Source organism: Aegilops tauschii, chromosome 5 (assembly GCF_002575655.3).
Source record: "Aegilops tauschii subsp. strangulata cultivar AL8/78 chromosome 5, Aet v6.0, whole genome shotgun sequence".
Taxonomy (NCBI): Eukaryota; Viridiplantae; Streptophyta; class Magnoliopsida; order Poales; family Poaceae; genus Aegilops; species Aegilops tauschii.
Genome location: NC_053039.3, coordinates 48,644,360 through 48,669,955, shown reverse-complemented (window position 1 = coordinate 48,669,955; position 25,596 = coordinate 48,644,360). Strand labels below are relative to the sequence as shown.

Sequence of the window (25,596 nt, the reverse complement as noted above, 5' to 3'; positions counted from 1 at the left end):
GGCATAGGGGCAAAAGGGCTACGCTTTTTGACAAAGTGTGCATGATTGGTTTCATGAGCAAAAACACTATGCGCCGTACGATAAGAAAGTGATCCATGATCTTATTCCTAAGTCACTAAGCCACCGTATTGTGATGCATATGCACAAATGCAAAACCGAATGCCAAGTGGCGTGTCTCCTCGAGCTTTTAAGCTTTGCTTCATGTTGCTCCGTGTGTTGGTTATTTGATTGATTTGCTCTACGTTGCAATTTGTTGATCATGTCATTCTCTTGCTTTGCTAGTTCGGGCGTGTTGCCGCCTTGTACCACCAGACTGATAGAATGATCGCATGCTTTGCACAAAGGGGAGGGGAAGAGGCCAAAAATTGAGTCATTTGGCTCAGACAACCGATTCGTTTACTTTTGGTTTTGAGGATGCCAATTTTTTTGGATGAACATCTTGTGCTTTTGCTAGTAGTTGCATTTGTTTGCAACTATATAAATGAATGGTTGAATTGCTATTGATTTAGATAAACTTGACAAAGAGAGGAGGCCAGACAACCAGGGAAATCTTAAGGGACACCATTGGATAGTCCATCAGGTCGGATGTCCACGGACATGTCTAAATATATCCGTGGACATTTGGTTAGATCCATTTGATAATCCACGCTAAAGACACCCTTATTAGAATCGATGATGATGTTTTTGTGCACTTGTGCGGACTTGATCAAAACAGAAACTGGGTTTGTACTAGTGTATGTGTGTGTACACACGAATGAAGAACCTTTTTTAGATATAGCTATGCTTTGCGAGGGGATTGGATTTTGGCTGGGCCTTCACGCGTGACTAGGCCTCTATGTCAATTCAGGTGCAGTGGCTACTAACCCGAATTACCTGAATAAACATTTTCGAGGTTTTTGAAACTGCTAGCCGTTATAGTGCTTTGATTTCAGGCTATACAAGTTCGGGTTTCATGTATCGAGTTTTTATGCCTGATGGGAGGTCCATGGTCCTGCTTGTAACTTTAGTTACACCTATGGGATCTTTCTACTACTCCCTCTGATCCATATCGCCATATGGATCGGAGGGAGTACTTTGCGTATTATTAATAGATGAAAGGCTTTTAGTTTTTGAAAAAAAAATCTGTCAGAGCAATTAACGCACAGAAGGGAGAATATCCAAGTGATGCCAGAACATATATATCTCCCACTTTTAAAAAAGTCAAATTCATAGTATGTTTCAAAAAAGTTGTAATTTAATTATTTTATGAGACACGTAAATTATGTGAATAGTGGAAGGTGGAATCACCTGATATTTTCCCACACACAGAAATAGTAAGCCTTGATCGCGGAACCGTGAGATCCAATCCAACGGCGACCGCCAACATCTTCCCCCCGCCAACCTGCTGGAGCGGAGATACGGTACGACCGAGACCGACATGGTCTGGTCGAGTCGAGTCGCCTATGTATCCTCTGCCCCTGCCCCACTTCCGCCTCCCAGCACAAGCCCCGCCCCGCCCCGCCCCGACCCTCGCGTGAAGCGGCGAACCCCTCCACCACTCCATCGCCCGCCGGCCGCGGACCTCCCTCCTCCGGCGACCGGCCGCCCCTCGCCGCCAGATCGGCGGCCACCCCGCCCTCCCCGCCCCTCACCGCCTCCCCCCCGGCAGATCTACTGCGCGGGCCGCTGCCCCACCCCGGCCGACCGACGCCGGTCCTCCCTAGCCACGGTGAGGTCCTCGCCCGCCCCATCCTCTCCTTCCCCGCGCGCCGTCGCCGCGGAATTCGGCCGGGCACTGGGTCGGCGACCAGGCCCGGCTGACCCTAACCGAGCTTCAGTCTGATGGATTCTGACGACAAGAAGTTTGGCAAAGGTACTGCTGTTGTCAAAAACTCAAAATGCAGAAAAGTAGTATTAGCAAGCATATTCATCTCCTCTAGGGAACTTTGCCTCCGTAATTAACTATGGGTGTTTATACAATTATACCACCACACATTGTCGGAATTTGAATGGATTTCTCACCTTTAAAGATGAAACCGTCCGGTTGGGAGCATCCTCTGCTTCATTAAGCATCTACTTTAGTTTATTTCGTTCGTTACGCACTGTGATGTTGCCATGCCTATTTGTGTTTGTTACCTGATATTCTCTTTGTTTTCCTTTTTGTAAGGTATCTGTCTTTTGACCACCCAGATTCAAGTTTTAACCAGTAATAAATAGTCCAATATTACGTGGGTTACTGGATTATGTTACACTATTGATACCATTCTACTTGTATACAGAAGTACTTCTCTATTCGTTATGATTGTTATCTTGTAGCCATCAGCAAAGTATTGCACAAGAAATATACATTCAGTTTTCAAACTTGGACAGTCAACCTTTGTCCTACATTTGATATTTTGAGTTTGCAGCATCTCTGGAATCGCCAAAATTTCCTCATGTTGACATTTTTTTGTCTATGTTGGACAGCAATATTTTCTGTTGTGCATCACAATAAGCTACTTTATTAGACCCTACTAGAGAAATAAGTGTCCATTGTACTTGTATGCATGAGTGCATTTTCCTGACATGGTTCTTGATGTGCATCCTTCTCCAAATTGCCTTGGTTATATGCAATGCTGGTAGTCCATAATATGACTCTTCCTATTTCAGGACCTAGGGAGCTCACTGGTGCTGTTGATTTAATAAGTCAGTACAAATTGCAGCCGCACCATGATTTCTTCTGCAAGAGGCCTTTGCCACTTGCAATCTCAGATACACATTACCTTCACAATGTTGTGGGGGATACTGAAATTCGGAAAGGAGAAGGAATGGAGCTAGATCAACTCGTTCAGAATGCATACTTAAGGGATAAGCCTGCTTATATTAAGCCCTTTGATATGGAAACTCTGGGGCAAGCATTTCAGCTTCGTGAAGCTGCTCCAGTAGATTTACCCTCTGTAAGATCATTTTTGCCATCCCACTTTTGCTTTATGGTGTTATTGCATTTTCCTATCATATACTTAACAATTAAACCAATCAACAGGCTGAAAAAGGTGTACCTACTATTTCGGGCAAACCGAAAAGTGAGTCCAAGGACAGAGAGAAAAAACATAAAAAACACAAAGACAAAGATAAAGACAGGGAGCATAAGAAGCACAAACATCGACATAAGGATCGGTCTAAAGACAAAGACAAGGACAAGGATAAGAAAAAGGATAAGCATCATGAGAAGGTTGCTGCATTTTCTGTATGTTTAAAACTTCAGTATGTCCAAGTCTTACTCATCACTTAGCTATACTTTATATGTCCACAAATTGTTCAGAAGAGGAAGCATGAGGGGACGGAGGATTCGGCAGATGTGCATAAGCACAAAAAAAGCAAGGTGATATACATTCATCATTTGCTTCCTGGTATAACAATTTTTCTTGCAGCACATTTTGTTTGTCTGTTAACATGACTTATCTATGGCAGCATAAGAGTTCCAAAACCGATGAGATGGGTAACGGACTTAGTTAGCTACACTTTTCTTCTTACTTCTATTGTCAATCAATGTCATATTCTGTTAAAAGGAGGCTCAAAAGGTTTCTGTCACCAGACTCGCTGCAGATCAATTGGTACGTGCTTCTTGAATTTTTATTTGCTGCTGGGTTGACGCAGAAGTTGATTGTTTTGTATTGCTTTTCTTAATTCTTTGTCTTCCAGTGAAACATGAATTAAAATGTTTAAGATTTAAGCTGCATCATGAGCTTGTGTTTTTAAGTCAACATAAGAGTTTTATTTTATTGTTTGGAGCCTAAATGATGACTATTTTAACCTTTGGCGAATTATTTATTAGTCATTCAAGAGAATAAGATCTGCCTTTTGCATGACTTTGCAAATATTAGTCTCATTTGATTTTATCTGCATCTGTACAATATGTGTGATGTTAGGCACGATTACCCTGACATTACTTTATGTCGACCGTCAGTTTTGGACCTGGGACAATTTCATTTCTTCAGTCTCACTTGACTTGAGAAGTTCAGTTAGATATTTCCTTTGATTAGCATCTCTAGTGGTATTAATATATCAGTCATAATGCGCCTGCTGATTTTCTTTAATATATGGCATGATCTGGTTAGGTCTGACTTGCATCATAAATTCATAATGTAGTCACTACTCTTATACTGTTTTCAGTTTACGTTGCACTTTGACCATAACATATGGTGATTAATTGGGACACAATGAACTGTTAAAAAAAGATCACTCGCAGTTTACTCAGTGATGTTTCGTTCGAAATCATCATATGCCATTTGCAACTGTTTAATGATCTGCACCTTGTATAACCTTCGAAATTATTATACATTCAAATAAGATATGAAAAACACTGCTATACGAACACCAATGGGGAACAACATTGGCAAACAATAGGCTTTTGTTTGCATCTGTGATAATGCAGACTCTAACTCTTACTTTTATGTGGGTGATGCAGATATCATGAATGGCTGTTTATTTGAAGGTGCTTCAGATGAGCGTCTTGCCTGCTGCTAATTATGTTGTTCTTGCAGTGTGGACCCTGTGGAAAATGTAACTTGTAACATGGGACAATCCAACTGTATTTTGCAACCTTTTGTCCCTCGCTGACTAAATTGGGTGCCTTGTAGGAACATTTAGATAGGACTTCTAATGAGATTTTCTCTCTTATGATTAGGAAATCTGAATAGGTGTTTTTGATGAAATCATTCTTAAGACTAGAAGCAACCAACTATTTCATTTAGATGGGACTTCTAATGAGATTTTCTTAAAGGTTAGAACACCTGGGTAGTTTGTTTGTGATGAGATAATTTCGAAGACTAGGAGCAGTCCATTATGCTGACCAGGCCTGTGGTAAAATCATTGATGTCGCATGAGTTTGTATTAAAAAAAAGTCATTGTATTATATGGAAATGAAGCTATGTTCCTCGTGCCAATGAGGAAACTAATTAATTCACCACCGCCTGTGCTTGTTTCAAAGTGAAAGTTGTCAGGTTAATCTGTATTTGTAGAATGACATTCTTGTGTTTTCAAGAACTTGTAAGATGGTCAATTTGGCATGAAACCCTGTTTTGTCCTAGAACTGTGTAATGTTCCGCTCCTACCCCAGCTGATGTACATTCAGTATTGCAGACCCTGAGACCAAACGCATAAAGAAAACATAGACAAAGCAGACTAAAACCAAAGCATGATTTTCTCTTGCAGCTTCCTCAAGTATTCCTGGGGCTTCTCATTCCCAAATCTGTTTGTGTTCTGAGTACAACAGCTGAGAGGAAAACTAAAGCGATCATCTCATTCCATTAGAGCGGTGGAATAGTCGAGGAGGGGTTGTTGTGCCATCTTGTCTCTAGCCCATTACATTTTACTTATGGTAGCACAATAAAGATCCAAGATCCTTCATCTTGTCTCTGGCTATAAGTTTAGTTGAGCAGAGGAGAGGTAGTTGAGCTAGAGGATAGTATATACTAGTACCATATAACGACACGGATTCACACTGAACAAGTGAGACATAGGATAGAGCAAGAAGAATATGGGATCCTTCATCTCATCTCTAGCTAGATGTTTAGTTGAGCAAAGAAGATGAGATGTCAAAAGGAAGAGAGAAGATGTCAAGATGAATGTGGTTATGGGAGGGGATTCGATCAATGTAATATGTACAGTAAAATATAGCCCCTACGAACCCACAATGGTACTGACATTAGTAAATGCCTTCACCTATAGAAGTAAGGTTTGCGGTTGGCCTCATGAACCACTTAGTAAGTTTTGCAGGTTGCACCACCAAACAAAAGAAAGTTTGTGTGGGCTAACCTTCCAGCAAGTTCTTTTTAGAAAAGATTTGCCAGTGGAATGATGACCTCATTCCCTCGGTTTCATTTTACTCCGCATGTTCGTCTGAAGTCAAACTTTGTAAATGTTGATCAAAATTATATTAAAAAAATATAAACATCTACAATATTAAAAATTATATAATATATGAAAATTATAATATTGATTTGGTATTATGAGTGTTGGTTTTCTTATAAACATGGTCAGAGTTTATGAAGTTTAATTTCAGACAAATCTTATGTTCGAAGTGAAAATAAACGGAGGGAGTACTGCCATCCCCTCGGGCATTACTATCACCCAATGTTTGTTTTTTCCTTTACCGAGTGTGCATCAGTTCACTTTTCTTTGACAACTGAAACAGATCAAAGTTCCACATTCATTCAGGTCATTCACTACCATTGTGCAACTAACTAATGCACGTTCAAAGACTGTCACTTTGTCCTGGGCATCCCACATGGACCCAACTAACATAGCCAGCTGCCAAATAGATCCTATTGCAATAACTTTGTAATCACTACAGTGTTCATCCCAGGGCATGTGCATAGAAAATGAAACTTGTTAGCTGTTTCAAGTGTTTGACCGTGATTGGTTATTCCAACAATTGTAATTGTGAAAATATGTCAAGCGTCTCAACCTCCTATAGGAGGCCCGCGTGGTGTTTATAGATTGAATTGGACTTACCCCGTGAAATGCATACATTGTATCATGCAACGCACGTGGAGAAAGAGAGAGATATACACATGGGTTGGTAGAGATTACAACTTATATGGACATCGTGCCTAACAACCTATCCAAATAACTCTATGCACAATATAATCAGTTACACCCCCTCCTAATCACAACTTCACCAAGTTGAGATTACGCTTCAATTCTTCAAAGTTTCTCGTGGGCAATGCTTTTGTAAAGTCATCTATAACTTGATCTTTTGAATGCACAAACCGGATATCTAACTCCTTGCGGCCAACTTTTTCTCTTACAAAATGGAAGTCAACTTCAATGTGTTTGTTGCTTGCATGAAAGACTGGATTAGTGGATAAATATGTGGCACCAATATTGTCACACCAAAGACATGGAGTTTGCTCATGACGTATTCCAAGTTTTTTCAGCATGGACTACCCAAATAATCTTTGATGTTGCATTTGCGAATGCTTTGCATTATGCTTCTGTACTTGACCTTGAAACTATAGCCTGTTTCTTTGCACACCATGAGATAAAACTAGGACAAAAAAATTACCCCAAAACCACCTGATGAAGAACATGCATTTTGAAGTTATATGCTAAAATGAAAATATCTTTCATTTATGCTATTTCAATTTTAGGGCCTCATTTTACACTTCACACTCGTGCTCAAATTTCAGGAGAAGGCCCTGCTCTTCTGCTTACGTTGTACTGAATGATGCTTTTGACAACAAAAACAACAACAACAAAGCCTTTAGTCCCATACAAGTTGGGGTAGGCTAGAGGTGAAACCCATAAGAACTCGCAACCAACTCATGGCTCTGGCACATGGATAGCAAGCTTCCACGCACCCCTGTCCATAGCTAGCTCTTTGGTGATACTCCAATCCTTCAGGTCTCTCTTAACGGACTCCTCCCATGTCAAATTCGGTCTACCCCGCCCTCTCTTGACATTCTCCGCACGCTTTAGCCGTCCGCTATGCATTGGAGCTTCTGGAGGCCTGCGCTGAATATGCCCAAACCATCTCAGACGATGTTGGACAAGCTTCTCCTCAATTGGTGCTACCCCAACTATATCTCGTATATCATCATTCCGGACTCGATCCTTCCTCGTGTGGCCACACATCCATCTCAACATACGCATCTCCGCCACACCTAACTGTTGAACATGTCGCCTTTTAGTCGGCCAACACTCCACGCCATACAACATTGCGGGTCGAACCGCCGTCCTGTAGAACTTGCCTTTTAGCTTTTGTGGCACTCTCTTGTCACAGAGAATGCCAGAAGCTTGGCGCCACTTCATCCATCCGGCTTTGATTCGATGGTTCACATCTTCATCAATACCCCCATCCTCCTGCAACATTGACCCCAAATACCAAAAGGTGTCCTTCCGAGGTACCACCCGGCCATCAAGGCTAACCTCCTCCTCCTCACACCTAGTAGTACTGAAACCGCACATCATGTACTCGGTTTTAGTTCTACTAAGCCTAAACCCTTTCGATTCCAAGGTTTGTCTCCATAACTCTAACTTCCTATTTACCCCCGTCCGACTATCGTCAACTAGCACCACATCATCTGCAAAGAGCATACACCATGGGATATCTCCTTGTATATCCCTTGTGACCTCATCCATCACCAATGCAAAAAGATAAGGGCTCAAAGCTGACCCCTGATGTAGTCCTATCTTAATCGGGAAGTCATCGGTGTCGACATCACTTGTTCGAACACTTGTCACAACATTATCGTACATGTCCTTGATGAGGGTAATGTACTTTGCTGGGACTTTGTGTTTCTCCAAGGCCCACAACATGACATTCCGCGGTATCTTATCATAGGCGTTCTCCAAGTCAATGAACACCATATGCAAGTCCCTCTTTTGCTCCCTATATCTCTCCATAAGTTGTCGTACCAAGAAAATGGCTTCCATGGTCGACCTCCCAGGCATGAAACCAAACTGATTTTTGGTCACGCTTGTCATTCTTCTTAAGCGGTGCTCAATGACTCTCTTCCATAGCTTCATTGTATGGCTCATCAGCTTAATGATGTACATCACAACAATGATGCTTTTGACATTTCAAATAAAAATGGCTATGTGCATCACAACAATGCGGAGCCCGGGAGCCTTTAAATGAAATTGCAATGATCCTCACAAATGATGTACTGATTATTTCTAATGAATAAAGTTTCGGTTTATTTCAAAAAAAAGTGGAGCCCGGGAGCGGGGTCTTAACTTCTTCTTTCCAAGTGTTGCCAACGAGGGCTAGGAGTACCCACTCGATGATGAGTCGGAGGTGATACAAGGCAACTTGAGTCGGAATCTAGAATATTGCTGCAGTTGGGAAGCGATGCCGCATAATCAGTGGAATATTAAGTTTACTGCATACAAAATTCAAAATCCGTGACTGCCATGCACACATAACAATTATGCTTTTGTATGATGTAACTAGATAACATTTTGTTGACTCGATGGGTGTAGTAGGTCCATGACCATTACACATCGTCTACATTTTGAAGCAGAGTTCCCCATGCATAGAAAATGAAACATGTTAGATGTTCAACCAAATGTATTAACCGTGACTGTACTGCACTGAGTAGTCCAGTGATGGTAATCTTCCGTGCAGCTACACGCACCGTGCCAAGCAAGCTCATGCATTTGTTGTCTAACCGAAAATGCCGTTTAAGAGGATTCGAACAAGGCACTGGCTAGAAAAACAGTTCCATGTTGGCAGACCAAGTAGATCGCACTGTAGGGGCGAATCCACATCTTTCTGGCAATGAACGCAAAACGTGCTGCGCCGAGCCTTTGTAGGCTGTTGACAAGTTCCCTAATGCCTTCCATTACTAGTTAGACAGCAGACACGATATTAACCGAGTAATACAACTATACTGTTGAGATATAGATACATATGTGTATTTCTTGTACAACAAGCCCTCCTCCTTCCATGTATAGTTGAGGACGTGGCTACCTTTTGTACTTATATATACGTGCATATTGCACCCGATCAATATATCGTGAGTTGCATAACCTTCTACATGGTATCAACCTTCCTTCGATCCTCTACCCTAGCCGCGTCGCCGTCGCTTCCCAGCCGCCGCCGCTAGTTCCCTCGCACGCCCGCGCCGCCGACTACTCGCCGCCGCCGTGCCACCTTCCCCACCGCTTCCGCTCCCGCCCCCGCGATCACCTCGCGCCTCTCCCACCCCTAGCCACTACAAACCCTAACCCGCCCGGGCCGCCCCTAACCCTAGCTCCTGCCATGTCAGGATCCAACCTCGCCGACCGGTCCGCCGCCTCTACTCCTCCGGTCGTGAAGCCGCCGAATCCCTTCGACTCTTCCGCCGGCTCCACCGCCGCCACTCTTCCCGATCCTGCCTACATCCGTGATGTTCCCATCGAACGTCGCGTTCCGGTCATCCTCTCCCACAACGAGGCGAATTTTTATGCTTGGAAGACATACTTCAATCTCCTCTTTCGTGAGTATAACCTGCAGGACCACATCGACGGCACAGCCAACCTCTTCGTCCTGAACCGTGACGCCGACTGGCTAGCGATCGACGCCACCATCATCAGGTGGCTCTTCCTCACCGTGTCCAAGGACATCTTCCACACCGTCGTTTGTGACAAGGATGATGCATGCACGGTGTGGAACAAGATCGTCGGCCTCTTCACCGACAACAAGCTCCAACGGATCGTCTTCCTGCAGCAGGAGTTCTTCGGGTGCCATCAAAACGACTCCTCCGTCGACGCCTTCTGCATGCGTCTCAAGACCCTCTCCGACGAGCTCAATGACATCGGCTTCAAGGTGGGCGACGAGTTGCTCCTCTCCACCCTCACCGCCGGCCTCAATGAGGATCTCGGCAACGCCGCCTCCAACCTCACCCTCATGGCGAACCCTACCTACGAGCGGGCGGTGGCTTATCTTCGTCTCGAGGAACGCCGGTTGAAGCATCTTCGCTCCCGTGCCGTTCATACCGCCTTCGCCGCTGGCTACTCGCGCGGTGGCCCCGCGCCCTCAGGCGCGCCTCCCGGCTTCCCAGCGCCGTACCAGGCGCCCCGGCCACCGGCGCCTTCCGCGCCGCCTACCAGCAGCGGCCACCGGCTCCTCCTGCGGCTCTTCCTCAACAACTGCCGCAGCAGCAGCCCCAGCAGCAGCAGCGCCAGAGGCGCCGCGGCCGCGGCAAAGGCCAGACGCAACAGCAATAGCCGCGCCCCGGGCCTGTCCAGCAGCAGCCGACGCCGCCTTGGGGGGGTGGCCACAACCCCTGGACAGGGTTTGTGCACGCCTACACCATGCCCGTGCCCCGCCCACCCGCTCCAAGCCTCCTTGGGCCCGGTCCCTCCAGCCATCAGGTCTTCTTCGCCGGTCCGCAACCCGGTCCGGTCGCTCCACCGGCCTACTACTCTCCTGCTCCGGTTGGCTATGGCGGGCCAACCACCAACACAGGCGTGACCGGCTCCTCCGGCTATCCCGCGCCGGTCTCTTATGATCCGGCCCTACTTGCTGCTCTTCATCAGCAGCCTCCGGTCGGGACTTATTCCGGCGGTGGCGATTGGTTTATGGACACCGGTGCATCTTCGCACATGGCCGCTTACCCGGGTAACCTCTCTTCTGCGTCTCCTATTCACACTTCTTCTCGTATCATTGTCGGTAATGGTGCTGGTCTCCCTATCACTCATATTGGTTCTACCAGTTTTCCTTCGAACCCTAGACCACTTTATCTCAATAATGTTCTTGTGTCTCCTGAACTCATTCAGAATTTAGTCTGTGTTCGTAAACTTTCTCGAGATAACTCTGTAACTGTGGAATTTGACGAAGTTGGTTTTTCTGTTAAGGACGCCCTCACCCGGATGGTTCTTCACCGCTGTGACAGTCCCGACGATACATACTCCGTCCAGCCTCCATCATCTTCACATGCTGGACCAGTTGCACTCTCCGCCGGCGTTGATCTTTGGCACGCCCGTCTCGGTCATCCTAGCTCCACCGCTCTTCGTCACATTATTAGGGATTTTTCTTTTACATGTAATAAAACGGATGCGCACTCTTGTCACGCATGCCGTCTGGGCAAACATGTTCACCTTCCCTTTAGTGCTTCATCCACGGTTGCGTCGTTACCCTTTGAGTTAATCCATAGTGATGTCTGGACCTCTCCTGTTGCTAGTAATACTGGATTCTCATATTATCTTGTTATTTTGGATGACTACTCTCACTTTGTGTGGACCTTTCCATTACGTAAGAAGTCCGAAGTTGCTGCCACTATTACGGCCTTCTACTCTTACGTATCTACGCAATTTGGTCGTCCCATTCTAGCTTTGCAAACTGACAACGGAAAAGAATTCGACAACACCACCATCCGCAATCTTCTCTCCACACATGGCACTGTTTTTCGTCTTACCTGTCCATATACTTCACAGCAGAATGGTCGGGCGGAACGCATTCTTCGCACTCTTAACGATTGCGTCCGTACCCTCCTCTTCCACGCATACATGCCACCTCGCTTCTGGCCCGACGCTCTCGCTACTGCCACCCTACTCATTAACCTTCGTCCCTGTCGCACCCAGTGGAACTTTACACCTCACCACCTCCTCTTCGGGTCTCCTCCTTCATACGACGGTCTTCGTATTTTCGGTTGTCTTTGTTATCCTAGTATTGCCGCCACCTCTCCTCATAAACTTGCCCCTCGTTCCTTTCCGTGTGTCTTCCTCGGTTACCCGGCTAACACCAAGGGCTATAGATGCTATGATCCGGTTTCCCACCGTGTCATCACATCCCGACACGTTTATTTCGACGAGTTGTGTTTTCCTTTTAAACAGGAACAGCAGGCGGCTTCTTCATCGGCGCCCGGCCCCTCTTTTGGCCGACCCTGTCCGCCCTGGCTTTGCCCCACGGCGTAGGGCGCCCCCTGGACGTACGGCACTCCGGCTCCTGCCCGCTGCTTCGCCAGGCTCACCGACCTACGAGCCGGCCTCCACGTCGGCCTCCACGCCGGCCTCCCCGGCTGCTTCATCGCCGGGCCCCGCGCCGGCCTCTGCGCCGGCCTCTCCAGCTGCTTCATCACCGGGCGCCGCGCCGGCTTCTGAGCCGGCCTCTCCGGCCTCTTCTTCGCGGGCTTCAGCGCCAGCCTCGCCGGTCTTGCCGACTGTTGTGCCAGCTCGCCCGCCGGGATCGCCCGCTTCTTCCCCGACTTCTTCGCAGCCGGGCGTGTCGCCGGCTTCTTCGCCGCCGGGTTTGGCGCCGGCCCCGGTGTCTGCTGTTGTGCCACCACCCGCTGGCCCTATCACTCGGTCGCGCCTGGGTGTCCATCGGCCGAGCACTCGCTACCCTCCGGATGAGTACACCTGCGTGGCTTCGACGTCTTCCTCGTCACCGTCACCCCTGCCGACCTCCGCCCGTTCCGCGCTTCGTGATCCCATGTGGTTCGCCGCGATGAAGGAGGAATTTGACGCATTGCAACGCAATCACACTTGGCAGCTCGTTCCCCGTCCCCCTCGGGCCAACATCATCACCGGGAAGTGGGTGTTCAAGCACAAGTTTCATCCGGATGGTACTCTTGACCGACACAAGGCCCGTTGGGTCGTTCGGGGTTTTCGTCAATGAGCAGGCGTTGACTTCACAGACACTTTCGCCCCGGTTGTCAAACCCGGGACGATTCGGACTGTCCTTCAGCTAGCGGTCTCTCGCTCCTGGCCCGTGCACCAGATGGATGTTTCGAATGCTTTTCTTCATGGGCATCTTGAGGAACAGGTGTTCTGTCAGCAGCCGATTGGGTTCGTGGATGAGTCTTCTCCGGATCATGTGTGCTTGCTTTCTCGATCTCTGTACGGGCTCAAGCAAGCTCCTCGCGCGTGGTACCAGCGCATCGCAGCATTTCTTACTCAGCTTGGCTTCCGCTCCACTCGCTCTGATGCTTCACTATTTGTCTACCACCAGGGTGATGCTACTTCTTTTCTGCTGCTTTATGTCGACGACATCATCTTGACAGCATGCTCGACTGCCCTTCTTCGACAGCTCACGGATCGTCTTCGTGCTGAGTTTGCCATTAAGACTTAGGTCCTCTGCACTATTTCCTCGGGATCGAGGTTATTCGTCGAGCAGATGGCTTCTTTCTTCATCAGCGGAAGTATGCTCATGAGCTTCTGGATCGTGCCGGGATGCTTAATTGCAAACCGGCTGCCACACCTGTCGATACGAAGGCCAAGCTCTCTGCCACAGATGGTTCTCCTGCTTCAGATGCTCCATTCTACAGGTCGATTGTTGGTGCTCTTCAGTACCTCACTCTTACTCGTCCGGAGCTCCAGTACGCTGTTCAGCAGGTGTGCCTTCATATGCATGCTCCCCGTGGTGCTCACTGGACCGCAGTCAAGCGCATTCTGCGCTATATCCGTGGCACCTTGGATCTTGGGCTGTCACTTCAGGCTTCATCATATGGATCTGACGGCTTATTCTGACGCCGATTGGGCCGGCTGCCCTGACATGCCGCTCGACCTCTGGTTATTGCGTCTATCTTGGACCATCACTTATCTCCTGGTCGTCCAAGCGACAACCCGTTGTCTCCCGCTCCAGTGCTGAAGCGGAGTACCGCGCCGTTGCCAACGTCGTCGCCGAGTGTTCCTGGCTTCGTCAGCTTCTGCATGAGCTCTTGTCTCCGGTTGACAAGGCCACGATTGTCTACTGTGACAATGTTTCTGCGGTCTACCTCTCTGCCAACCCGGTTCATCATCGACGCGCCAAGCACATTGAGATTGATATCCATTTTGTTCGCGAACAGGTAGCTCTTGGTCATGTACGCGTGCTGCATGTCCCTACGTCTCAACAATTTGCTGACATCATGACAAAGGGCTTGTCTACCGCGTCTTTCGAGGAGTTCCGATCCAGTCTTTGCGTCGACCATGGTGCCGCTTCGACTGCGGGGGGGGGGGGGGTGTTGAGATGTAGATACATATGTGTATTTCTTGTACAACAAGCCCTCCTCCTTCCATGTATAGTTGAGGACGTGGCTACCCTTTGTACTTATATATACGTGCATATTGCACCCGATCAATATATCGTGAGTTGCATAACCTTCTACATATACCCTGGAATCAACGTACGCCAGGATAGAATTCAACGGGAGATGTATAACCAATAACACAATAGCGCAACGACACTGGATGTTAGGAGGATATATATGTCGAGTGGCAAGAGAGTTAGTGAGGGGACGAAAGGTTGCACATGCATAGGGAGAAAATACTAATGATACAGTGTATCACAAAATCATTAATCCACTATAAAGTGGTGGCGGCAGCAGCGGTGGATTTCTCCTGCTCGTAGTGGAAGTACTCATCTTCTCCGCTCCATCAACAATATCACGGCCGATATCCGGGACGCTGCTCTCGCTGAGCCCAAGGCGCTGTCGATGCCGGAGGTGTGGGTGAAGCTCTGAGGCATTCCGCCGAAGCAGCGTCGGGTGGAGAGGCTGATGGCGGCGACGACGATGATTGGGCGCCCGCTGGTGGTGGACGAGCTGTCCCTGATCCGGGCGGGTCCGGTGCGCATGCTCTTTGCGTGCCGGGCGCCGGCAAAGCTGCGAGGTTCAGTGCAGATCTGGTTCAATGGGGCTGGGTACAATGTTAAGCTCGAGCCGGAGCTTGCTGGCCCGCGTCCAGCGGCCCCTGCTCTCCCCCCTCCGCCTCCACCCAGCGGAGGGGATCCGGGTGACCAAGACAAAGACAGGACCAAGGACAAGGGCAAGGATCCGGGGCCAGATGCGAGTATGGAGGAGGATGATTCCATTGATACGGCTGCTTGGGACAAACTGGGGATCTCTGCGGCTGGTGCTGCGGCGCCAGCGGAGGGGATGGAGGTGCCTCGTTCTGATGTGGGGATGGGCTCTGCTGAGATGGTGCTTTCGGTGCCCAACCAATACGGGTCCAACCTGGGGTCGGTGCCCTCTCCACCCATGGTTGCGGCCCCGTCGGGACCAGCAGGTGCGGGCGGTGCGCGCTCTCCGATCGCCCTCTCTCCCAGCCCTTCGCGCATGATTTCAGGCGGGTCGCCGGCTTCGGGTGGTCGCGGCAACTCCCTCAGTGGCTCAGTGAAGATGATGAAGAAGACGACGGTGCGCAAGGTCAGCGCGGAGACGGTGCGCGCGATGGATCCTCTTGGTGCTCCCCCACCCCAAGGCAGTCCGTCATGGCGTTGGCGGCCCCGACGGCTCCTCCGGTCGTTGATCCGCTGCTGCAGGAGGCCTCCTTGATGGCGCGGAGCTCCAAGGCCAAACGTACCAAGACGGTGTCGGCGGTGCCGGTGCGCACGAGCTCGCGCTCCAAGGTGCCAAGGGCAACATGCCTTCCTTGCAGCGGGCGCAACTTCTTCAGGCCCAGAAGAATATGGAAATCTCAGGTAATCCACCCCCCGATTCACGGTGCTTGATTCATTTTCGGATGATCATTTGATGGAGGTGCTAGATGCAAGTGGTCTCGACCCCGCTTGTGTGGGTGGTCAACGAGAGCTGATTACTCTCGTGCGCGCTAAGGAGTTGGCGCAGGCCGCGCTCGCGGCTGCTGCTGCAGCGCGTGCCGAACAGAGGACGGAGGGCCTCGAGGGAGGGGCCGTCGCGGTTCTTTCTGTGCCCGAGGAGGAGGGAAGGCAACAGGGGTTGCCCCTTCTCCCTCGCCTTGCAGGGGCAAGGTGAGGCGCGTGGCGAAAGCGGTCACCTCTAGGGGTGTACGGCTTCGCAATCGTGTCATTTAGATGCGAGCGTTGTTTTGGAATATCCGTGGCTTTGGCCACATGGGTCGGCGCACCCTCCTCGAAGAGTACATGCGCAAAGAGGACGTGGACATCGTAGGTTTGCACGAAACTATTAAGACGGATTTCCGCTTCCATGAGCTGCTTCGCTAGATCCGTTAGAACATTTTGAGTGGCACTTTACTCCCGCGGTAGGGCGCTCGGGGGGCATGTTGATGGGTCTAAGCCGCGATGCGTATGAAATTATCAACTGGGATAGGGGCTCTTTCTTCTTAGCTGCTCATTTTCGCATTCGTGCTACGCTTCGCGAGTTAGTAGTTATTCAAGTCTATGGACCTGCCAATCATTCCAGATCGGCGGAGTTCTTGGGAGAACTCCAACAGAAAGTCACTCCGGTGACTGCCGCGGCACTCCCGGTCCTTGTGGGGGGGGGGGGGATTTCAACCTAATTAGGTCCGGAGCCGACAAGAATAATGGCATCATTAACTGGCCGAGGGTGGCCATGTTCAATGCGGCTATTGCCGCCATGGCACTTAGGGAAGTGGCCAGAATGGGCGCGCGCTTTACTTGGACTAATAAGCAGCTTGCCCCGGTTCGTTCGGTGCTTGACAGGGTGTTTATGTCGCCGGAGTGGGAAATGGGCTATCCTATGTGCGCGTTGGTCGCTGAGACACGGATTGGATCAGACCACGTCCCGCTAGTCTACTCCTCGGGGGAGGATAGGCTGAGACGCAGCCCGCGGTTTTTCATTGAAACGGCCTGGTTTGAAGTGCCAGGCTTCGAGTCGCCCTTCAAAGAGAAATGGCTAGTGTGCGTGCAGCAGGTCGGACCCCAGCGTGGCCCGATGGAATTCTGGAATGCTGTCGGGGGCCGATTGAGAGCGAGCCTCAAGGGGTGGGGCGCCAACCTAGGGAGGATGGACAAGGAGCACAGAACGCTGATCACGGACGAGATCGCCAGGATCGATGCGCAAGCTGATGCTCGTGTTTTCTCGGAGCAGGAGTGGGCTCATCGATACGCTCTTGAGGGGCAGGTCGAAGCCCTACTTCGCGCGGAGGAGGAATACTGGCGGCGGCGTAGTGGGCTAAAATGGACCCTTAAGGGTGACGCCAATACCAAGTATTTCCAAGCATACGCCAACGGTCGACGTCGTAAATGCGCTATACTCAGGCTTCAATCGGAGCACGGGCTCTTGTTGCGCCAAGAAGACATTTCGCGACACATTTACGAGTTCTACATCAACCTGATGGGAACAAGTGAGGCCCAGGGAGCGGGCCTTCGTGAGGACGTGTGGGAGGGATCCCAACGCGTTCTAGAAGCGGAGAACGACGAGTTGGGGCTCGCGTTTCTCCCTGAAGAAATCGACACCGCTCTCATGGGGATGAAAGTGGACACAGCACCGGGACCAGACGGGTGGCCGGTTGCTATGTTTAAGCGATTTTGGCCCACCCTTAGAGGGCCGATCTTCGAGATATGTAACGGTTTCATGCGGGGCCAGGTAGATATTTCCCGCCTTAACTTTGGAGTGCTCTCGCTCATTCCGAAGGTTCAGGGGGCTGACAACATTAGACAGTATCGCCCGATTGCGTTGATTAATGTGCCTTTTAAGATCTGCGCCAAAGCGAGCGCTATGCGATTAGGTCCGATTGCCCAACGCTCGATCCACCGTAACCAATCCGCGTTTATCCATGGGCGTAATATCCTGGAGGGTCCGCTCGCTCTCCAGGAGATTGTTCACGAGCTTAAACGCACGAAGGAACCAGCCGTTCTGCTGAAGCTAGACTTCGAGAAGGCGTATGACCGGGTAAATTGGGATTTCCTGCGCCAAGTGCTCTTGGGTCGTGGGTTCTCCGCGGTGTGGGTTCATCGTGTCTTGCAATTGGTCTCGGGTGGCCAAACTGCAGTGTCGGTGAACGGAGAAATAGGGCATTTCTTCAGGAACAAACGCGGCCTTAGGCAGGGTGACCCGATGTCGCCGCTGCTGTTCAACTTTGTTGTTGACGCGCTGTCCGCTATGCTATCGAAAGCAGCGGCGGCTGGCCATATCCAAAGGCTGGTAGGCCATCTCATTCCAGGGGGAGTGACTCATTTGCAATATGCGGATGATACGCTTTTGATGTTTCGCCCGGACCTTCAGAGTATAGCTTCGGTCAAGGCGATTCTCATTAGCTTCGAGCTCATGTCCGGTCTCAAAATCAACTTTCACAAGTGTGAGTTGATTGCGATGGGGGTGGAGCCGGACGAGGGTAGACGTATAGCGGATTTGTTTAATTGCAAAGTTGGCAAATTTCCCTTTACGTACCTCGGGCTACCGATTGATACCAAACGACCCACGATAGAGGATTGGGTCCGCTATGCGGCAAGGTGCGCGGGAGGGTGTGCCCCTGGCGAGGGAAATTCCTCTCCAAGGCGGCTAGACTCATTCTTACGAATTCCAGTCTGTCCTCCTTGCCGATGTTTGCCATGGGTTTGTTTCTTCTCGCAGAAGGGGTTCATGCGAAGTTCGACACGCCCCGAGCCAAGTTCTTTTGGGAAGGAACCAGCCCAAACCGTAAATATCATATGGTTAAATGGGCTTGGGTGTGTCGGCCCAAGGCCTTGGGGGGCCTCGGGATCACCAATTCCAGGCTCTTAAACATCGCCTTGATGTGTAAGTGGATTTGGAAAATCGCCCAAGGTGCTTCAGGTCTTTGGGCTGATCTCCTCAAGGCCAAGTACTTTCCAGGTGGAAATTTTTTCGAAGGGCGGGCACGGGGCTCCCCCTTCTGGAACGACTTGCAGTCGGTCAAACCAGCGTTCGCCATGGGGGCGAAATTTTCGATTGGGAATGGACGCTCGACCCGATTCTGGACGGATAGGTGGCTGGGAGCCCAACCTCTCTAGATGGAATTCCGGGATTTGTACGAGTTGGCCGTCGATCCATCCATCACGGTGGCGGCTGCGCTCGCGGCTAGTCCTCCCGTGATCTATTTTAAACGAGAACTAAACGGGTTAGAGCAGACCAATCTCTTGGCTCTGATGCACCTTATTAACCCGATCACCCTTGCGGACGAACCAGATACGGTCAGCTGGGCGCTCACCAGTTCTGGCAAGTTCTCGGTTAACTCATTGTACCGTAGGTTGTGCCGAGGGACGGCACAGCAGGCGATCGCGGGGCTATGGAAAGCGCGGTTGCCCTTGAAGATTAAACTCTTCATGTGGCAATTGTTTCGCGATAAGCTGCCGACCTCCTTAAATGTGGCCAAACGCAATGGGCCGGCCACTGGCCCTTGCGCGTTGTGTGGGGAGCCTGAGGACGCCAGCCACGTGTTCTTCAGATGTTCCCTTGCTAGATTTGCTTGGAGCGCGGTCCGAACCGCGGCTGGTGTTCAGTGGGATCCCAGATCGGCCGCAGAGCTTACTCACCTTTTAGATACGATTCACGGGAGTGCTAAACGGGTGATGTGGAGTTGTGTAGGGCCACTTCTCTGGTCTATATGGCTTACTAGAAACAAATTTACTATTGAGGGTTGCTTTCGTTCGCATCCGGCTAACATCCTCTTCAAATGCAACCTTCTATTGCAGCAGTGGAGTCCGTTGGGGAGGCGCAGGGATACTGAGTTGATCAACACCGCTCAACAACGTTTGCTGCAAGTTTACGTGATGGCTAGGGAGCCTTGACTATGGTGCTGTCCATGGTCCCTTTTGTTGCTTGACGAGCCTGCGCGCTCTGTATGGGCTATGCTCTGTAATTTGTCTTCGGTTCGGTTGAGTCGCGCATGAAACTTTCGATGATCCTTTTGCGCTGGCCGGGTAGGCCTGTGGGGTTGTAATATGACTTGTTCACGCTGCCGCTGTGGCTTTATTAATTTAAAGCCGGACCCGTTCGTGCGTCTTCGTTCTAAAAAAAATCTTCTCCGCTCCATGCGGTGATGGCGCCGTCATCATCATAGAAAGAGAAGTGGGGATCGCGAGGGACTTCCAACAATATTTCATCGCCGTTTCAGTCGAAAAAATAAAATTCTGTCGAAAAAATATTTCATCGCCGTGGAGTGTTTTTTTCATATAGGTGGAGGGAGCGACTTTCATGCTAAGGAAAGAGGAAAGTATCACTTGACCCTCTCAGTTTACAGGGGTTGATTGAATCTAGACCGACCTAGAGTGTAAAATCGCGACCGACCCTTCTTGGGTTGTCTGTGATGAGTTCGTAAATGTAGACAAGGATCAAAACCCAGTTATGAACTTCTACATGTCTCGTTCAGGTGAATTTCTTTCAATGATAATCAATGACATACCCATTGACGCGAGTCACTTGTTGTGGCTTTGGCAATTTGCAAGTTTCACAACTTTAGCCTTCTGTAGGCTTGGTGTGAGGGTACGCGCCACACATGAAGATTTGCATGTGGATACATCTACTTATAATCAATGTTCCAAAAAGGTACAACTCAGTGTTAAGTGATACCATCTACCTACTATGATACTAAGATATTTTTCTTTCACCTCGGATACTGAACTAGTGATATATGTATCCCCTTTACACCATGGAGCGTCTTCATTCACCCATCTTAAGTTTTCTCTTATATATACATATCACATTTTGCCGGCATCACATGGCAAACTAGTGGTGTGCTAGATGTTCTTTTGCAGCAACACCAAACACGCCCCATACAGGGGCGTTCCAATTAAACTATCTAGATTGCTAGTGGGAATGTAGGGTGTCGGTAAATTTTCAACGACAGCAAGATATGGACCAAGTAACATACTTTGGTAGTTTGAGCAGACCAACTGGACAAAAATCTACTCCAAGAGGCTAATCAGTGGGGTGTCCCTGTCGCCGGAAAGCTAACATGTTGCCGTTTGGCGTCTATCGGCAAGCGTTAGCTTCTCAGCGAGCAGCACTTACCTGCTCTACTTTTCTGCAAACGCTCGCTTCGTTCGTGCCGGCACCAGGTCTGATCGCGTGAGCTTGCATGGTCAGATGCCGATTTTCCTGTTCTGAATACTAACTTCCAAGACCCAAATCATTCGTGGACTCAGGCATAGAAGAGGGCGCCCAAGAATTTGGTCATGACTCCGATACCAGTGTAATCTTGATCAATTGGAGCATTTGGAAAGAATACAATGCTAGGACGTTTGATAACATGCACCAATTGACCAGCATTTGGAAAGAATACAATGCTAGGACGTTTGATACACATCAGCATTGACAATGTTTTTGAATGCATCGTTGCAGATGTGTAATCCGCGTGAGCAGCCGGTTGCATTGTGGCCATCTGAAGCTGCCGTAGAGCATGGTTAATAATATAGCCAGCTGCTGGTTATATAGACATGCCATGTCATCAAGAGTTAGCAATATTAATTACTCATATATTAGAGTTGGCTATAAGCCCATAACTTTTTTTTCACTTTCTCTCTATCTCTTTTCTCTCATTAAATGCTTTTACTTCGGAGCACATATAGAGCCTCGCTCTTGCATGAGAGCCCATTCCTTTACTTTTTCATTGTCTCTCTCCTTCACATAAGCAAAAATGCCATGTAAGCGGGCTTATAGCTCACTATTATACTTGCTCGTAGAGGTCGATCCCTAACCTACAAGCTAGCTTTCAATGCTCCTGTATTATTAAACAACTTCTTCTGTGGGAGCTTTGCTTGTAACCTTCTTTCTTATTAATAAAATTTCGGCCTTGAGACCTTTGAAAACAAAGGTAGACAACACAAAACATTTGCAGGCGGGGTGAGCATTTCGTTGCTTTAACACATCATTTCATTAGTGAATTACGCGGGGTTGCGTAACAAGTAGTATCATGAACAAGTTTACAGAGAGACGGATGTGCTCTGAATCTCGAGTGAAGTCTGAAATAAACCTTGAACTTGTTTGCATTGCACTACAAAATTTGCTCTATTTTACGATGTTTCACTTGTGTCACGTAATAACCGTTTTTCGTCACGGAAAATACCCCGGCAACGTTTTCCAGCAGTCACCTCCACCATCATGAAAAATAAAATCTTGACGATACCACTTCCTCCGTCATGCAAGATCGTATCTTAGCTGACGAACCAAACATTGTCGCTGATGGCCATTTTCGGTGATGGCCTAGAATGTCGCCTATGATAGCCCAATCTGTTGCCTAAGATCTTTTTGCCGATGATAATCCCATCACCGGTGATCGCTCCGCGGCTTTGACTGGTTAAAGATTCTGACAGGTGGGCCAGCAGTTGCTGACGTGGCTTCTTCCATGTGGGTCCGTCGAGGGTTTTATCACTGATTGTCCTATCAATAATAAGTCGGCGTCAATTTTGAACGGTCAACATTGCTGACATATGGGCCCAGAAGATGCTGACGTGGCTGCTTACATGTGGAACCAGACGGTGCTGAAGTGGCTACTTACATGTGGGTCCGAATGGTGCTGACGTGGCTGCTTACAAGTGAGGACACGACTGTGGTGACGGTTTCAATTTTTGTAAGAGGTCTTATTCTAGTGTCAGAATGTGCACGGTTGATTTTGTAGGCCAATTTGAATTTGAATTAGAGAAAAAAAATTGAAATTTAACATTGCCATCACAACTTTTATTATAATAACAATGGGACTTGACATTTCTCACAACAGTTATCCACATATTAAAATAAGCATCCAAATGGCATACTATTAAGCATTAGAAATAAGATAGTGGAGAAGGCATCATGATGAACCATAGTGCACCATCAATTATTGATGGGTTGTTATACAGTCTCTTGCGAAGACTTCCTTAAGAGATTGACTAAGAATTCCCTCCACTTCTTGTTGCTTTTTTTTCAAAGCCTCTGATTGTTCTCTCCCGATCCATCTTGATAACTTCTATTTCTAGTTGCTATTTTCTTTTGAGCTCTTTGATTTCCTGCATCTGTGCACTAAGTAGGACATTCAGATTTTTTTGCAAATGTGGCATTTACCTGTTTTAGTCTGTCACTTGTGCTGTAATCTTCGCTTCTAGATGACGGATGCATTGTTCAAAGGATGAATTATGTGATCAGACACTAAAGCTTGAAAGTAGCATGGCAGAGGAGCTCTTTTCCTCAATAATTTGCACGTCAGGTACTTGCGGCAGAATTCTTGTAAACATGCCCTCTTTGTGGTCTACATCATGATTGAAAGCATTGTTCATGCACTGTTAGTACATTACACTATGATGACTCACACAATAATTTTGAAGCAAACACTTTATAAATTACTTATGGGTGTTCCTTCTTTAATGTCTCTTACTAGAATCCTTCTCGATGTTGTGGGAGTTTTCAAAAAACTCCAAAAGGGATGCTCTCTTCTTACAGCTTTTGGCCTTATGGAATGAGGACACTCGCATCATGTAATACTCAACAATATACATGATTTCAATAACTTATTTAAATTCTTACCATAGAGCTATGAGGGGTATCATATTTTGAACTGTTAGCCGTACCACTTACGACCACAACATTTATGTTTGCTTTTCCCATGTCAGAAAATTCCTACGACATAAAGCAAAAACTTAGTATGACAGGGAGTGCATAAGTCTGAAATCTCAATGGGAAGCCGAATCATTATGTATGGTTTCTGACCTTGTTAGAACATTTGGTCATGAAGTTATATTTACGGTGTTGAGCACTTTTTTGCAAAATGCCAGTGCAAAATTCTTCCACAAATGCATCCCTCAAGTCAATTCCGAGCTGTCCCTGAAGAAATAATGTACCATGAAAGTCAGAACATATGGAGTGCGTGGTTTAATGAATGTGTTATAGCAGAATTGCATATTACAGATGCATGACAAATCAGCAAAAGAAGTTTACCTTGTAAATAGCCGGGGTCCATTTATTCTTTTTTTGTAACTGAAGATGAAGGTACATATTCATCCATGTTAACATCGTAGACATCAGCTTGCTCCTTTGAATTGTTTTCTCAATCATCATCTGTTTGCGTGCCAACATGCACAAAAGAATGTTCTATACAAGCGAAATCTGGTGGACCAATGGTACCAGCACATTGTTTCTTCATGTGTTTAGATATTCGAGCATCACTGTCCTTCATTGTTTCCGCTAGTAGCTGCTTGTATACTTTTGTTGATTTGCTGGTAGCAGTTGATAATCAAAGACCAATTATTCACGCCCATGTTCATCATTGATGCAAATACTTATGTTTCAATTATGAATTAATCTTAAAATACACAAGTATCATCAAATAATCAAGATCTGCCTAATAAGATCACCTGGACCAACCGACAGGTGGAGCCGACCCAGTCTGTCCTAGACAGGGTCTTCGCTTCCCCTGAGTGGGACATTCGCTGCCCCCTAGCTTCGCTCCGGGCGATCACGAGGATTGGTTCCGATCACGTTCCCCTCCTCTCTTCGGAGAACGAGCATCCCCCTGCCGCCCCGCTTCCGCTTCGAAACCTTCTGGCTGCGCCAACCTTGGTTTGTATCAGCGGTGGCTGCCCAGTGGCGCGAGGCGCGGGATGCCCCCCATCGCGCCCTTTCGGCCGTTGACTCCTGGCACTTCTGTGCTAAGCGGTCCCGGCAATTCATGAAAGGATGGGGTGCCAACGTGGGCCGGGACATCCGTGAGTGTAAGAAAGCTCTCCTTGAGGCCATCCAGGCCCTCGATCTGCGGGCTGATGCCGCAGGCCTCTCTGCTGAGGATTGGATGCTTAGGTACGATTTGGAGGACCAGCTGACGGTCATCTACACGGACGAGGAGGCCTACTGGCGCTTGCGAGGTACACAGAATTGGGTCCTCAAGGGGGATGCCAATACCGCCTACTTCCAGGCCATTGCCAACGGTCGTCGTCGCCGTAATTCCATCCCGCTTCTCTGGGACGGCGAGACCCTCCTGCAGCGCCCTAAGGACATCCGGGCCCACGTAGACGGCTTTTATAGAGACCTATTCTCTGCCTCCCCTAGGAGAGGTCTTGCCCTGGTGCAAGACATCTAGCCGGCCCACAGCTGTGTTTCTCCTGCTGACAACACGGCCCTTACGGCCCCGTTCTCTGAGGCTGAAGTTTGGGCGGCAATTAAGGGTATGAACCCTTCCTCGGCACCCGGTCCGGATGGCCTTCCAGTGGAGTTCTTCCAGACTTTCTGGGAAGTAATAAAATCGGAGGTGATGGCCCTGTTTGAGGAATTCTTTGTAGGGTCCATTGACCTCACCAGGCTGAACTTTGGGATCATCACCCTCATCCCCAAAGTTACTGGGTGAAAGTGCTAGTTATCGACTAGAGGGGGGGGGGGGGTGAATAGGCGATTTTTATGAAAGTCTTCAAAACACGGGAGCTTTGAAGACAAACACAACAATTGAACCTTTTGATATGCAGCGGAAGGTAGACTACACTAGACAAGCCATAGTCAAGTAAGCAATGAAGTGACATCACGAAGACTATTGGCAGCTAGGCAGTATGGATCAGAATGGAAGATG

General features: G+C 48.4%; 2 protein-coding genes across 2 annotated transcripts; both read left to right on the top strand.

The window, feature by feature from the left end:
- Positions 1 to 1,428: 1,428 nt before the first annotated feature.
- Positions 1,429 to 4,947, top strand: LOC109753824 (probable mediator of RNA polymerase II transcription subunit 19b). The gene is made up of 6 exons (XM_020312750.4): positions 1,429 to 1,852; positions 2,629 to 2,915; positions 3,002 to 3,190; positions 3,281 to 3,340; positions 3,430 to 3,572; positions 4,427 to 4,947. Exons 1-5 carry the CDS (start codon positions 1,822 to 1,824, stop codon positions 3,472 to 3,474), a joined length of 612 nt encoding a protein of 203 aa, XP_020168339.1. The 5' UTR covers positions 1,429 to 1,821; the 3' UTR covers positions 3,475 to 3,572; positions 4,427 to 4,947.
- An 11,777-nt stretch (positions 4,948 to 16,724) lies between these two features.
- Positions 16,725 to 25,116, top strand: LOC141022540 (uncharacterized). The gene is made up of 3 exons (XM_073498797.1): positions 16,725 to 18,254; positions 18,336 to 18,450; positions 24,716 to 25,116. The coding sequence occupies exons 1-3, from the start codon at positions 16,725 to 16,727 to the stop codon at positions 25,114 to 25,116; spliced, it is 2,046 nt and encodes a 681-aa protein (XP_073354898.1).
- The last annotated feature ends 480 nt before the right edge of the window (positions 25,117 to 25,596 follow it).